Here is a 13,435-nt window from a genome sequence, read left to right on the forward strand (position 1 = left end):
AAAGTGCTACTTCTATAGAAGCAACCTAAATGCACATCGCAAGAGTCATACTGTGGAGAAGCCATATAAATGCTTGGAGTGTGGAAAGTGCTTCTCCATGGATAGCAGCCTAACTGCACATAGAAAGATTCATACTGGGCAGAAACCGTATAAATGCTTGGAGTGTGGAAAGTGCTTCTCTCAGAATGTTGACCTAACGAAACATCAAAGGGTTCACACAGGGGAGAAACCATATAAATGCTTCAAATGTGGAAGGTGCTTCTCTCAGAATGGTGACCTAACTAAACATCAAAGGATGCACACAGGGGAGAAACCATATAAATGCTTCAAATGTGGAAGGTGCTTCTCTCAGAATGGTGACCTAACTAAACATCAAAGGATGCACACAGGGGAGAAACCATATAAATGCTTCAAATGTGGAAGGTGCTTCTCTCAGAATGGTGACCTAACTAAACATCAAAGGATGCACACAGGGGAGAAACCATATAAATGCTTCAAATGTGGAAGGTGCTTCTCTCAGAATGGTGACCTAACTAAACATCAAAGGATGCACACAGGGGAGAAACCATATAAATGCTTCAAATGTGGAAGGTGCTTCTCTCAGAATGGTGACCTAACTAAACATCAAAGGATGCACACAGGGGAGAAACCATATAAATGCTTCAAATGTGGAAGGTGCTTCTCTCAGAATGGTGACCTAACTAAACATCAAAGGATGCACACAGGGGAGAAACCATATAAATGCTTCAAATGTGGAAGGTGCTTCTCTCAGAATGGTGACCTAACTAAACATCAAAGGATGCACACAGGGGAGAAACCATATAAATGCTTCAAATGTGGAAGGTGCTTCTCTCGGAATGTTGACCTAACTAAACATCAAAGGGTTCACACAGGGGAGAAACCATATAAATGCTTGGAGTGTGGAAAGTGCTTCTCTAGCAATAGCCACCTAAGGAAACATCAAAGGATTCATACTGGAGAGAAGCCATATAAATGCTTGGAGTGTGGAAAGTGCTTCTCTAGCAATAGCCACCTAAGGAAACATCAAAGGATTCACACAGGGGAGAAACCATATAAATGCTTCAAATGTGGAAGGTGCTTCTCTCGGAATGTTGACCTAACTAAACATCAAAGGATGCACACAGGGGAGAAACCATATAAATGCTTCAAATGTGGAAGGTGCTTCTCTCGGAATGTTGACCTAACTAAACATCAAAGGATGCACACAGGGGAGAAACCATATAAATGCTTCAAATGTGGAAGGTGCTTCTCTCGGAATGTTGACCTAACTAAACATCAAAGGATGCACACAGGGGAGAAACCATATAAATGCTTCAAATGTGGAAGGTGCTTCTCTCGGAATGTTGACCTAACTAAACATCAAAGGATGCACACAGGGGAGAAACCATATAAATGCTTCAAATGTGGAAGGTGCTTCTCTCGGAATGTTGACCTAACTAAACATCAAAGGGTTCACACAGGGGAGAAGCCATACAAATGCTTGGCGTGTGGAAAGTGCTTCTCCCACAGTTGCAGCCTAACTTCACATCAAAATGTTCACATAGGAAAGAAGCCATATAAATGCCTGGAGTGTGGAAAGTGCTTCTCTCAGGGTTGCCACCTAAGGACACATCAAAAGGTTCATACTGGTGAGAAACCATATAAATGCTTCGAGTGTGGAAGATGCTTCTCTGACAATGTCCAGTTAAGGGCACACCAAAGGGGTCATACCGGGGAGAAGCCATCTCACAGACTTGAAAGGATTCATACTGGGGAGAAGCCATATCACTGCTTGGAGTGTGGAAAGTGCTTCTCTCGGAATGACTCCCTAAAATTACATCAAAGGATTCATACTGGGTAGAAGTCATATAAGATGCCTTAAGTGTGGAAAGTGCTTTTCTCAAAGTAGCGCCCTAACTACACATCAGAAGGTTCACACAGGGCAGTAGCTGTACAAATGTATGGAGCATTGAAAGGGGTTTACTCAGAATGGCACATTGAAGGATTCGCATGGGGGAGACTTCTGGGGGAAATGGTGACTTGAAGGGAGCACTTTACAAAGGCTCCAGACATATCTCCCCCTTGGACTTCCCATATCAGGAAAGGAGAGAATATATTCCTTCATCCTTACCACTCCCCCGTGGGGGAGACCCAACTGACAGGTGAACCCATCTCCACCAGGTTCTCATTCCAGCAAAAGCAGCAGAGAAAAAGTTGTAGCTGTTTGGTATTCTGTTATAAATTTTATGTTGAAAAATGACATTATTCCTGATAATCCACAGTATTAAAAAATGGTTTACTTTTTATTTGTATTGTTAAAACAAAACCAGTTTGGTGTATTTTGTTAGTTTAATGTTGAAAATGTGTAATTTCTGAAAAATCGTTAATAATAATAATTAAAAAAGCAGCAGAGAAAAGTTGGGATTCCGGAGCTGAAGCTTACCCTAACTTTTGTTATCTCCTCTCTTTTTTTTCGACCAAACTGTAATATATGTAATTTCTGCCTTTTTCTTTACATTTTACTGGATTACAACCCTAACCCAGAAGATTACCAGACTGCCAGTGGTAAGAGGAGACGTCTTGAAAACTTATGGCTTTTAAATTACAGATATTTAATTAAAGATTTATGCAAACCGTGTAGATTTTTAAGTGCCAGCAGCCTGGTTCCATCTCAGGAAAGTGGAGGCCATCTCTTTTGTACAGGTCCTGCTCGTTCCAAAAAGCATCCCACTGTCTAACAAACTTAAAATGTTCTTCCCAACACCGTTGTCTCATATTCCTCAATTTTTAAAAGTGTTTTCAACTGGACGGCTTCATAATAACTTACTATGTCTGGTACACCCCACCCTAGTTCTGAATTATGACTATAATATTTTTTTTGAGATTCTGGTCTTTATACTACCAAATATCCATTCCCTTATTGTTGCATTCCATTTCTCCAGTTTTTGTTTGATAATAAATATGTTAATTTAGGTACCCAGAACATTTTTACACTCCTAATTCTGGATGTTATATTGAAGGACTCTCTTTTCCATCTTTTCCTATCTCTCGTTATTTTTCTCCAAACGTTATTATAGTTTTTCTCTACAATCTTAGTGATATTCTGATATATTTCTACTCCTAATCTAAATTTCTTGACTCCCAATCCTATTTTGGTTAATATGTTAATTTCTTTCCTTTCCTCTCGATTCACATTGTGGTATAATACTTCTGATTTCATCATATCAGTTTTTAAACCTGACATTGTTTCAAAATCCTCTAGTATCACCTTTGTCTCTTTAATTCCTTCCTTTGGGTTGGACATTGTTATTATTATATCATTTGCAAACAGTTTAATTTTCATCTCTTCTCTGCCTACTTTACAACCTTCTATCCTTCCTGAAGTTCTAATTCTTTCTGTGAATTGTTCAGTCGCCATTATGAACAAAATGGGTGAAAGTGGGCATCCTTGTCTTACTCCCCTTGTAATTGGAAATTGTGCAATATGTTCACCATTCATTCGAACTACCGCTGAGCCTTCTCTATATATTTCCTGTATGGTTTTTATAAATCCCTGGCCAATGCCATATTTCGACATTATATTCCACAAGAATTCATGAGGTAATGTATCAAATGCTTTGTATACATCTAGTTTAAGCAAACCTCTTTTCCCCAATTGGCAGTGACTTAATACATTTAATATGTTTCTAATCGGGTGAGTTATACTTCTGTTTTTAACAAAACCATACTGATCATCTTTTATTACTTTGGGAGTGATATTTTTGAGTCCATTTGCCATTATTTTAGCAAAGATTTTATAATCTTGATTAAATAGGCTTATTGGCCTATAGGAACCCACTTCCTGAGGGTCCCTCTGTGGTTTTAATAATATTGTTATTTCTGCTTTCCTCCCAGTGTTAGGTGCATTTCCTCCCTTTAGTATAGTATTAAAGACTGTACATAGTTCCGGTACTAGAATTTCTCTCATTTCCCTATAGAATTCCGCTGTAAATCTGTCCATACCCAGTGATTTACCTGTCTTTAAACCTTTTATTACTGGTTCTATTTCTTGCATTGTTATTTCCCCTTCAAGACTTTCCTTTTCTGTTTCTGTAAGTTTAGTTTCTATTAATTCCTCAAATTCCACAGTATTCTTTTTTTTGTATAGGGTCTTATAGAAATCCATAAAGGCTTCCTTATTCTCTTCTGGATTCTGTGTTATAACCCTGTTTACTCTAATGGTTCTCCCTCTTTACTTATTTCTTTTACTCTTTAAATAGTTTGCTAATCATTTAACTGAATTTATTGAATTTCTCTGGAATTCATCTCTTATAACTTGTTTTTTCATAGTGCCCTAGAGTCTAATGAGTTTAATTATTTCTTCAATTATGTACGTAATTAATCTGTTTCTATTATGACAAAATTTCTGTAATTCCTGTTTTTGTAAGTTCTCAGGTTCTTACGGAGTGCCATCTTTTTTTTTTAAATTCTTTCTCTTTCATTATACACTGTCCCCTGATTACAGCTTTGGCTGCATCCCAAAGCATATCTGTAGTTACTGCTCCTCTGTTCTCCTGAAAGTATAGTTTTATCTGGTTTTCCATATATTGTTTATCCTTTCCTTTAGACATGATCATATTATTGTATCTCCATGTTTCTTTTTACTTTGTCCCAGTTGACATCTATTTCTATGCTAATGGGGGCATGGTCTGAAATCCATGTTGGGTGTGTAACTATATTTTTTGGCTCCCATTTACCAAATTCTTTAAGTATTGTAAAGTTTAAATGTGAAGCTGTTTTATGCCCTACACCGTCGTGTCATCCACGTGTTGGGACTGCTCATTTGTGCCTGTTTAGTTGTCCCTGCATGTGGAACAGGCAACCCTTCTGAGAAGGCTCCCTTGGAGGTCCTGGCCTTGAGTCTCCTGCTCAGCAACCTAGATTTTTCCTCCAGGAGCACAAGGCTACGTTGCTCCACATTGTTGGTGCCAACATGCATCACAACCACTGGCTCCTCCTTCGCACTGTCTACCAGCCTAGATCATGCAGAATGCCCACTACTTTCACACCAGGCTGGCAATTTACTCTGCAGTCAGTATGTGGGTCCACCACCCATCTGTCTACATGTCTTAAGGACTGAATCAAGCAGAAACCAAGGGGGAAAAACACTGAACCTAACAATAAACTCCAAAACCAAACAAAGGTTAGTGAAAAAGAGGGCCAATATTAAAACCTTTCCATAAAAAATAAAAAGAGGTACATGTATTTATTAATAATAACAATTTTTAAAACATATATAGAGGCCCATTTGCAACCAATATATATAAAATATAACAATATCCAGGGCTTACAAAGTTGACCTTACGCGTTTCGGCCAAATAGGCCTTCTTCAGAGGTCATACATAAGTGGCGAGATAATTATATTTACATAAACACAATAATATATACAAAGTATAGAGTCAATGAGGACCATAAAGCAGATTGTTCAAAAGTAAAATCACACAGGCACAAGGTAAATATGCACATAAGGCCTTTAAAGTGCAATCACTAGCCCACAAATTTATAATCACTGGGCTAGTGATTGCACTTTAAAGGCCTTATGTGCATATTTACCTTGTGCCTGGTGATTTTACTTTTGAAATTTATAATCACTGGCCCTCCTTTTCACTAACCTTTGTTTGGTTTAAGGATTGAATCACCAACTACCAAGCGCTCAAGGATGGTTCCTTGATGCGAAAGGATACCTGTTCACCAACTACAGAAGGGGTCCCTTCTTTTTCTTTTAAGTACCCATAGTTACACTTTTATTATTTTTCATATTATACACATACATACATACATACAACATATAAACAAACAACCACTTAACATACGTAAGACATACAAAGAGATCAGTATATTTTCTTATTACTCTATTACCATATTTAAAGATTTTATTAAAACACTTTCTATAGGTTTGCTTAAGTTTCTGTATACTCTTATTTTTTTACCATAGTTTCTATTTAACGACAAGAGACGAATAATACCAAAAATGTCATTACTTTAAATGATGCATTTATATTATACCAGTCATACAGTTTTTTCCAAGTTTTTTGAAATGTTGGGTCTGTTGTCCCTCTCATCAACGATGGCAGTTTGTCATTTTCAGCCGTCTCCAACAGTTTATTCACATATTCTTGCTTCTTTGGTGCTTCCATTTGTTTCCAATATTTTGCATATAATATTCTTGCTTCTGAGGGGACATTCCCCCTTTCATTAGGACAGTGCCCTGTTCCCCCTGGACCTCGTGCGATGTGAGGTCCATGCCGGGGGATGAACAGACAATGGTAACCTTCCAGCTTTAAAGAGGCAACATATATTCTTTAAACCTAGCGTGTTGTCTCACTTCTTGGGAAATAGGAGCGTTTGTTGGCCAATCTGCTCTCTGGATACACGGGAAAAGAACTCACACCACGCCCACTGTCGTACATAATTCTGAGTTGGGCTCCCGGGACCGTCCTTAGAGGATGTCTGGTATCACTGTGCACGTCAAAATGTTTAGAACTGACACAGTCTTGTTACACCTGGAACTTGCCATACATTCAATAAAGCTGCTTACTGCCAAGGAAAGTGTGAATTGAGAGTTGCTTGCCCAGGGACCTGACGATTGTTTCCAATGGAGGAACGAAATGTCTTGTGAGCAGAAGCTCACAACCCCTCAGCTGTCTGTTAAAATTTTGTGCACCAGTACCTCCTAGCGCAGCTTAGAGGGAACTGTGGATGAGTCCTAGGACACATATCAGTACTGCCTCCTTATCCTTGCTTTTACCCAAAGAGTGATGAACGCATGGAATTCACTGCCAGAGGAAGTGGTGGCGGTTACAAGCATGGATAGCTTCAAAAGGGAATTAGATAAGCATCTGGAGCAGAGGTCCATCAGTGGCTATTAGCCACAACATATAGATCGGGACTCTGGGGCAGGTGATGCTCTGTCTTCTTGGTGCTTGGGGAGGTCAACAGTGGGAGGGCTTCTAATGTCCTGGCCCCACTGGTGGACCTCCTGATGGCAACTGGTATTTTTGGCCACTGTATGACAGAGTGTTGGACTGGATGGCCTTTGGCCTGATCCAACATTGGCGTCTATTATGTTCTTAGTAAAGTTCTAAATATGGAGCTGTGGTGGCTCAAGTGGTTAAGACGCTGAACTGCAGGCTGTGGAAGGTCAGTAGTTCAGTGGTTCAAGACCCGGGTGCCGCAAGACAGGGTGAGCTCCTGTCTCTAGTTCCAGCTCCTGCCAACCTAGCAGTTCGAAAGCAAGAAATTGCAAGTAGATAAATAGGGACCACTTCGGTGGGAAGGTAACAGCGTTCCGTGCGCCTTGGTGTTTAGTCATGCCGGCCACATGACCACGGAAACGTCTTCGGACAGCGCTGGCTCTTCGGCTTTGTAACGGAGATGAGCACCGCAACCCTAGAGTCGGATTCGACTGGCTTTCGAGCAAGGGAACCTTTACCTTTACCTTTTAAAGTTCTAAATGCTAACTAAGAACAGTTCCAGTTTGGTGTAATCTGGAAAAACCGGGTTTGATTCCCCACTACTCCATTAGCAGCTGCTGGTGTGACCCTAGGTCAGTCACAAGTTGTTTCAGAGCAGTTCTCAAAAGAGCTCTCTTAGCCCCACCTACCTCACAGAACGCATGTTGTGGGGAAGGGATGGGAAAGGAGTTTGTAAGCCGCTCTGAGACTCCTTTGGGTAGTGAAGGCTGAGGTATAAATCCAATCTCTCCCTCTTCTTCTTCCATTTAATAAAGTGATAAATTAGTGAAAAGATAGCCCATTTAAAAAACTACCTTGTTAAGAATGGCTCTCTCTTGTCATTACCCTCTCTCATAGAAATTAAACTTTACATAGGTTATGAAAACAGTTTCAGTTGGGTAGCTTTATTGGCCTGTGGTAAAATAAAAGTCTGGAGGAACCTTAAAGACGAACGAAATTTTCTCTCCTGGTGACTGAGGACAGGGAGCCCACAAGTGGTCTGTCCCTCCACAGCCATAAAAGGTAAAGGTCTCCCTTGCTCGAAAGTTAGTTGAATCTGACTCTAGGGGGCAGTGCTCATCTCCATCTCCAAGCCGAAGAGCCAGCACTGTCCGAAGACATTTCTGTGGTCATGTGGCCGGCATGACTAGATGCCGAGGTGCACGGAATGCTGTTACCTTCCCACCGAAGCGGTACCTGTTTATCCACTTGCAATTTCTTGCTTTCGAACTGCTAGGTTGGCAGGAGCTGGGGCCAGAGATGGGAGCTCACTCCGTCATGTGGCCACAGCTCTCCAGGGTCTCAGGCAGGTGTTTCCCATCCCCTCCTGCCTGGTCCTTTTAACTGGGGATGTCAGGGACTGAAACTGGGACCTTCTGCATGCCAAGGAGGGGCTCGTCCACAGCCACAGTCACTTCCCCAAAATTATCACACAGAAACACACAGACAGAGCTGCCTCATTCTGGAACAGACCCCTTGGTCCATCAAGGTCAGAACTGGACACTCAGATTGGCCGCGGCTCTCCAGGGTCTCGGGCAGAGGTCTTCCACGCCACCCAGTACCCCATCCTTTAACTAGAGATGTTGAAGATTGAACTTATGACCTTCGGCATACCAAGCAGATGCTCTGCCACTGAGCCAAGGGTCGCTATAAAGGACCCAATCCAAGTGCTGTACAAAACATGAATTATTATTCAAAAATATATCTTTTGCCATAGTTTTCTTCATACAGAAACATTACAAGGAGACACAGAGGAATTTCACATTACCCTTTTTAACTCGTTTTGAAGCCGTTTTTGATCCGTCATGAACCGGTATAGGGCTACCATTTCACACATGGCTTTCCCCTTCCGGTAAAGAGCTGGATCTGAAGCGGTTTGCCATTTCAGACTGCACCGCTTTCCCCCCGCCGTTTTTCGCCCGCGCGGGCAATCTCAGGGTTTTTTTTTTTAAACTTTCTCTTTATAGCGCTATAGCACTATAAAAAAACACTCCAGGCATTCCAATGGGGTTGATATACTGCTGTTCCATTATAGCGCTATAACGTTATAATGCTATAAAGCGAACATTAAAAAAAAAAGCCCGAGATCACCCGTGCAGGCGAAAAACGGCGGGAAAAAGCGCATCGGAACCGGGAGAGGAAACTGAAGACTACTTGGAAGCGGTTGACAGGTAAAATGCTTCAGCCCCATTTCCTAAATGGGACAGAAGCGTTTGTGTCTGAAATTACAAATATATTCCGGTAGGGAACCGATTCTAAAACGGTTCTGTCTGAAATGACAGACCAGAAACCGTTTGGGAACCGTTCCTCTTTCGGAATATATCGTCTGTCTGAAATTCCTCACAGTCTCAGAAAGTGGAACACAAAGGCAACATAGGTTTAAAGACACTATACATACAGTCCAGTACCTTGTGCCAAGGCACACAATCCCAAAATAAAGCCCAACAGTTTAGCTCCCACATTGCCTGATAGAAACCACAGCCGTATAATTAACATTCTGTTTTTAGAAGGCAGAGCCATATAATTAATGTTCTGTTCTGACGGAGCGTGTCAACCTTCTTTCTCCCGTTTCTCAAAAGAGCATTCATCTGAGATGTGGCTGTGACCTGTGTAAAATGCCTTGAAAATTCTACTTTCAGTCTTGAGATCAGTAGCTTGAAGCCTAAAGTAAAGGTAAAGGTTTCCTTGCTTGAAAGCCAATCGAATCCTCCTCTTCCTCTTCTTGGAACAAGCCTCAACCCAGCCATTGAACACCTTTGGATGACTACTAAGTGTGCACGGACTCCAATCTTGGAGAACCAGGTTTCATTCCCCAGTCCTTCACTTGCAACTGCTGGATGACCTTGGGCAAGCCGTAGTTCTGATAAGAGCTGTCTTTGAAAAAGAGCAGTTTCTGTCAGAGCTCTCTCAGCCCCACCTGCCTCACAGGGTGTCTGTGGTGGGGAGGGAAAGGGAAAGGAGTTTGTAAGGTGCTCTGTGACACCTTTGGGCAGTGAAGGGTGGGGTATAAATCCAATCTCCTCCTCCGCTTCCTCTTCTTGGAACAAGCCTCAACCCAGCCATTGAACACCTTTGGATGACTACTAAGGGTGCACGGACTCCAATCTTGGAGAACCAGGTTTCATTCCCCAGTCCTTCACTTGCAACTGCTGGATGACCTTGGGCAAGCCGTAGTTCTGATAAGAGCTGTCTTTGAAAAAGAGCAGTTTCTGTCAGAGCTCTCTCAGCCCCACCTGCCTCACAGGGTGTCTGTGGTGGGGAGGGAAAGGGAAAGGAGTTTGTAAGGTGCTCTGTGACACCTTTGGGCAGTGAAGGGTGGGGTATAAATCCAATCTCCTCCTCCGCTTCCTCTTCTTGGAACAAGCCTCAACCCAGCCATTGAACATCTTTGGATGGCTACTAAGTGTGCGTGGACTCTAATCTGGGAGAACCAGGTTTGATTCCCCAGTCCTTCACTTGCAGCTGCTGGATGACCTTGGGCAAGCCGTAGCTCTGGCATAGCTGTTCTTGAAAAAGAGCCGTTTCTGTCAGAGCTCTCTCAGCCCCACCTGCCTCACAGGGTGTCTGTTGTGGGGGAGAGGAAGGAAAAGGAGTTTGTGAGCCTCTCTGAGACTCCCTTGGGTTGTGAAGGGCAGGGTATAAATCCAATCTCTTCTCTTTCTTTCTTTCTTTCTTTCTTTGATTTTTACCCCGCCCTCCCAGCAGACCAACTCAGGGTGGCTTGTACAAACAGTATAAAACGATATAATGTAACAGTATAATACAAAATCCATTAATACACACAATTCTTAAAACCATAAATATAACAACATAACAAAGTGCTTTAATGCCAGTAGCTCACTTTAATGCCAGTAGCTCGCAAAGTAGAATTCTTGCTCATAAGACTCCGCAGCTGAGAGGGAGCTGTGTGTGTGTGTGTGTGTGTGTGCGTGTGTGTGTGTGAAGCCCCCCCCCTCCCGGACTCAGTCCCCAAAGTCTCCAGATAAAAGGACAGGGCACTAGGTAATGGGAAAGACCTCGGCCTGAGGCCCTGGAGAGCAGCTGCCAGTCTGAGTAGGCAATACTGACCTCGATGGACTGATGGTCTGACTCAGTAGAAGGCAGCTTCGTGTGCTTACATGTGTACCCCCCCCCAAAAAAGTACTCTTTTTAGGGGTTCCCCTTTATGCCGGCCAGGTCCCTACTACCACTGGGATAGATTTCCAGCCAAACATTACCAGATGTCAGGCTCCTTAGTCAGGTCACACCACACTGGGCTTCATAAGAAGAGAACTGTTTATTAGCGGTTCCAGTACTAAAGAACACATGTACAGATTGTGTCAGGAATGGCCGTCAGTAGTAGGGTCCCTGACTTATAGTGAAATCAAACATCCCACCTGGAAGCATAAGCCAATAGATATGTTTCGCATGCACGGCAAGCGGGCAAAGCAAAGAAAGCCGTTAGCTTTCCCAGCCGTGTAAACTGCAGCTGGAACTTCTACAGGAGAGAGCTGGGAACGAGGAGGAGGATACCCCTCCACATTCCAGATCTATTTATTTATTTATTTATTATATTTATGCCCCGCCCATCCCGCAAGCAGGCTCAGGAATCTATGACAGGGCTACCCGGAGGAGGAGATTGGATTTATCCCCCGCCCTTCACTACCCAAAGGTGTCTGAGAGCGGCTTACAAACTCCTTTCCCTTCCCCTCCCCACAACAGACACCCTGTGAGGCGGGTGGGGCCGAGAGAGCTCTTGACAGAAACTGCTCTTTTTCAAGGACAGCTCTTATCAGAACTATGGCTTGCCCAAGGTCACTTCAGCAGGTGCAAGTGGGGGAGTGGGGAATCAACCCCAGTTCTCCCAGATTAGAGTCCACGCACTTCACCACGACACCAAACTGGCTCTCCTTCTGGTCCACGGTTTTGATGTTAGGAACAGATTTATGCAACCAATTCAAATACACTAAGAAGTGGTGCTCCTCTGCTGTTCCTATTAAAGGCCGCACTTTTCAGAGATTCCTCCCCTCCTTGCCTACTTCAGGGTCCAAAAGCTGCTTCTTCCAGTAGTGAAAAATGTGAAATTTAAAAAGGTTGTCAGGACAAACATTTTGTCTGTCAGTAGAGGGCACTGCAGGATGGCGTTTCACAAACCAGCCTCCTAAAGAGGCATTCAGGTGGGTCCCCGCATTGGTTTGAAGCAGCGGAACAATGTTTTGAGTCCAGGGGCACCTTTTAAGTTTTATTCAGGGTATAAGCGGAAGAAGTCTGCATACACACAAAGGCTTATACCCAGAATTAAACTTAGAATCATGGAATGCTAGAGTTGGAAGGGACCTTCCAGGTCATCTAGTCCAACCCCCTGCACTCTGCAGGAGCATAGCTGAAAGATAGCCCTACATACCTACAACATATCCAAAAGATCGTCGTCCAGCCTCCGCTTGAAAACGTCCAGTGAAGGAGCATCTACCACCTCCCGAGGCAGTCTGTTCCCCTGCTCAACCACTCTGACAGTTAGGAAGATTCTCCTGATATTTAGCCAGTATCGACTCCCTTGTAATTCCCACCCATTAGATCTAGTCTTGCAATCCGGAGCAAGAGAGAATGGATCTGCTCCATCTTCTACATGACAGCACTTCAAATACTTGAAGACTGCAACCATGTCCCCTCTAAGCCTTCTCTTTCCGAGGCTAAACAGACCCAACTCTTTCAGCCTTTCCTTGTAAGACTTGGATTCAAACCCTCTCGCCATCCTGGTTGCCCTCTTCTGGACACGCTCGAGCTTGTCAACATCCTTCCTAAAACGTGGTGCCCAAAACTGGACACGGTACTCCAGGTGGGGCCTGACCATAGCAGGATAGAGCGGGACGACCACCTCCCGTGATCTGGATACGATGCTTCTGCTAATGCATCCTAAGACTGCATTTGCTTTCTTCACAGCCACATCGCTGTCTTAAAGACTTCGTTGGTCTTAAGACTAGGTTGTTCTTCAAGGAGCCACTGGACTCAGCCTCAGAAAACTGTTCAGAACAGCCATTGTTTACATTGTTTGACTTATGCATGGGTAAATTCAAGAGCTGTGGTTCCAGAAAAATTTATGCCTGAAGAAGATTTGTTCATGTTATGTATGTGGCCCGCCACAAGGCGCACGCAAGAAAGACAGGAGCTTGGCTCCCCAGGACAATAGGACCTCGGATTCTAGTCCCCCCCCTAGCTGACCAATAGGCTTCTTGGCGGGAAATTCAAACCCTCCAATGGAGTGGGAGGCCCGGGGACGGGAGTGTATATAGTTGGCCTTGCAGGGCCGTTGTGTGTCTTATGTTAAGTATGCAATAAACGAGTGCAATTGCATGTCGTCGTCCGAGTCCTCCATGCGGCGAACCCAGTACTTTTCAGTGGCGACGAAGGTGGGATCCCGCTGGGTATGGCCTGGCTCGCACCAGCGCATCGCTAAGCTCCATTCC

General features: G+C 43.4%; 1 protein-coding gene across 1 annotated transcript in view; it reads left to right on the forward strand.

Moving 5' to 3' along the window:
* Nucleotides 1–3,436, forward strand: part of LOC107107191 (zinc finger protein 345-like) — a 7,071-nt gene extending 3,635 nt beyond the window's left edge. The window contains exons 4-6 of the mRNA XM_015407452.1: nucleotides 5–1,095; nucleotides 1,432–1,779; nucleotides 3,412–3,436. Coding sequence (XP_015262938.1) covers nucleotides 5–1,095; nucleotides 1,432–1,779; nucleotides 3,412–3,436 — 1,464 coding nt within the window. The remainder of the gene's footprint in view (nucleotides 1–4; nucleotides 1,096–1,431; nucleotides 1,780–3,411) is intronic.
* The last annotated feature ends 9,999 nt before the right edge of the window (nucleotides 3,437–13,435 follow it).

Source organism: Gekko japonicus, unplaced genomic scaffold (assembly GCF_001447785.1).
Source record: "Gekko japonicus isolate JY-2015 unplaced genomic scaffold, Gekko_japonicus_V1.1 scaffold3167, whole genome shotgun sequence".
In the NCBI taxonomy this organism is placed as follows: Eukaryota; Metazoa; Chordata; class Lepidosauria; order Squamata; family Gekkonidae; genus Gekko; species Gekko japonicus.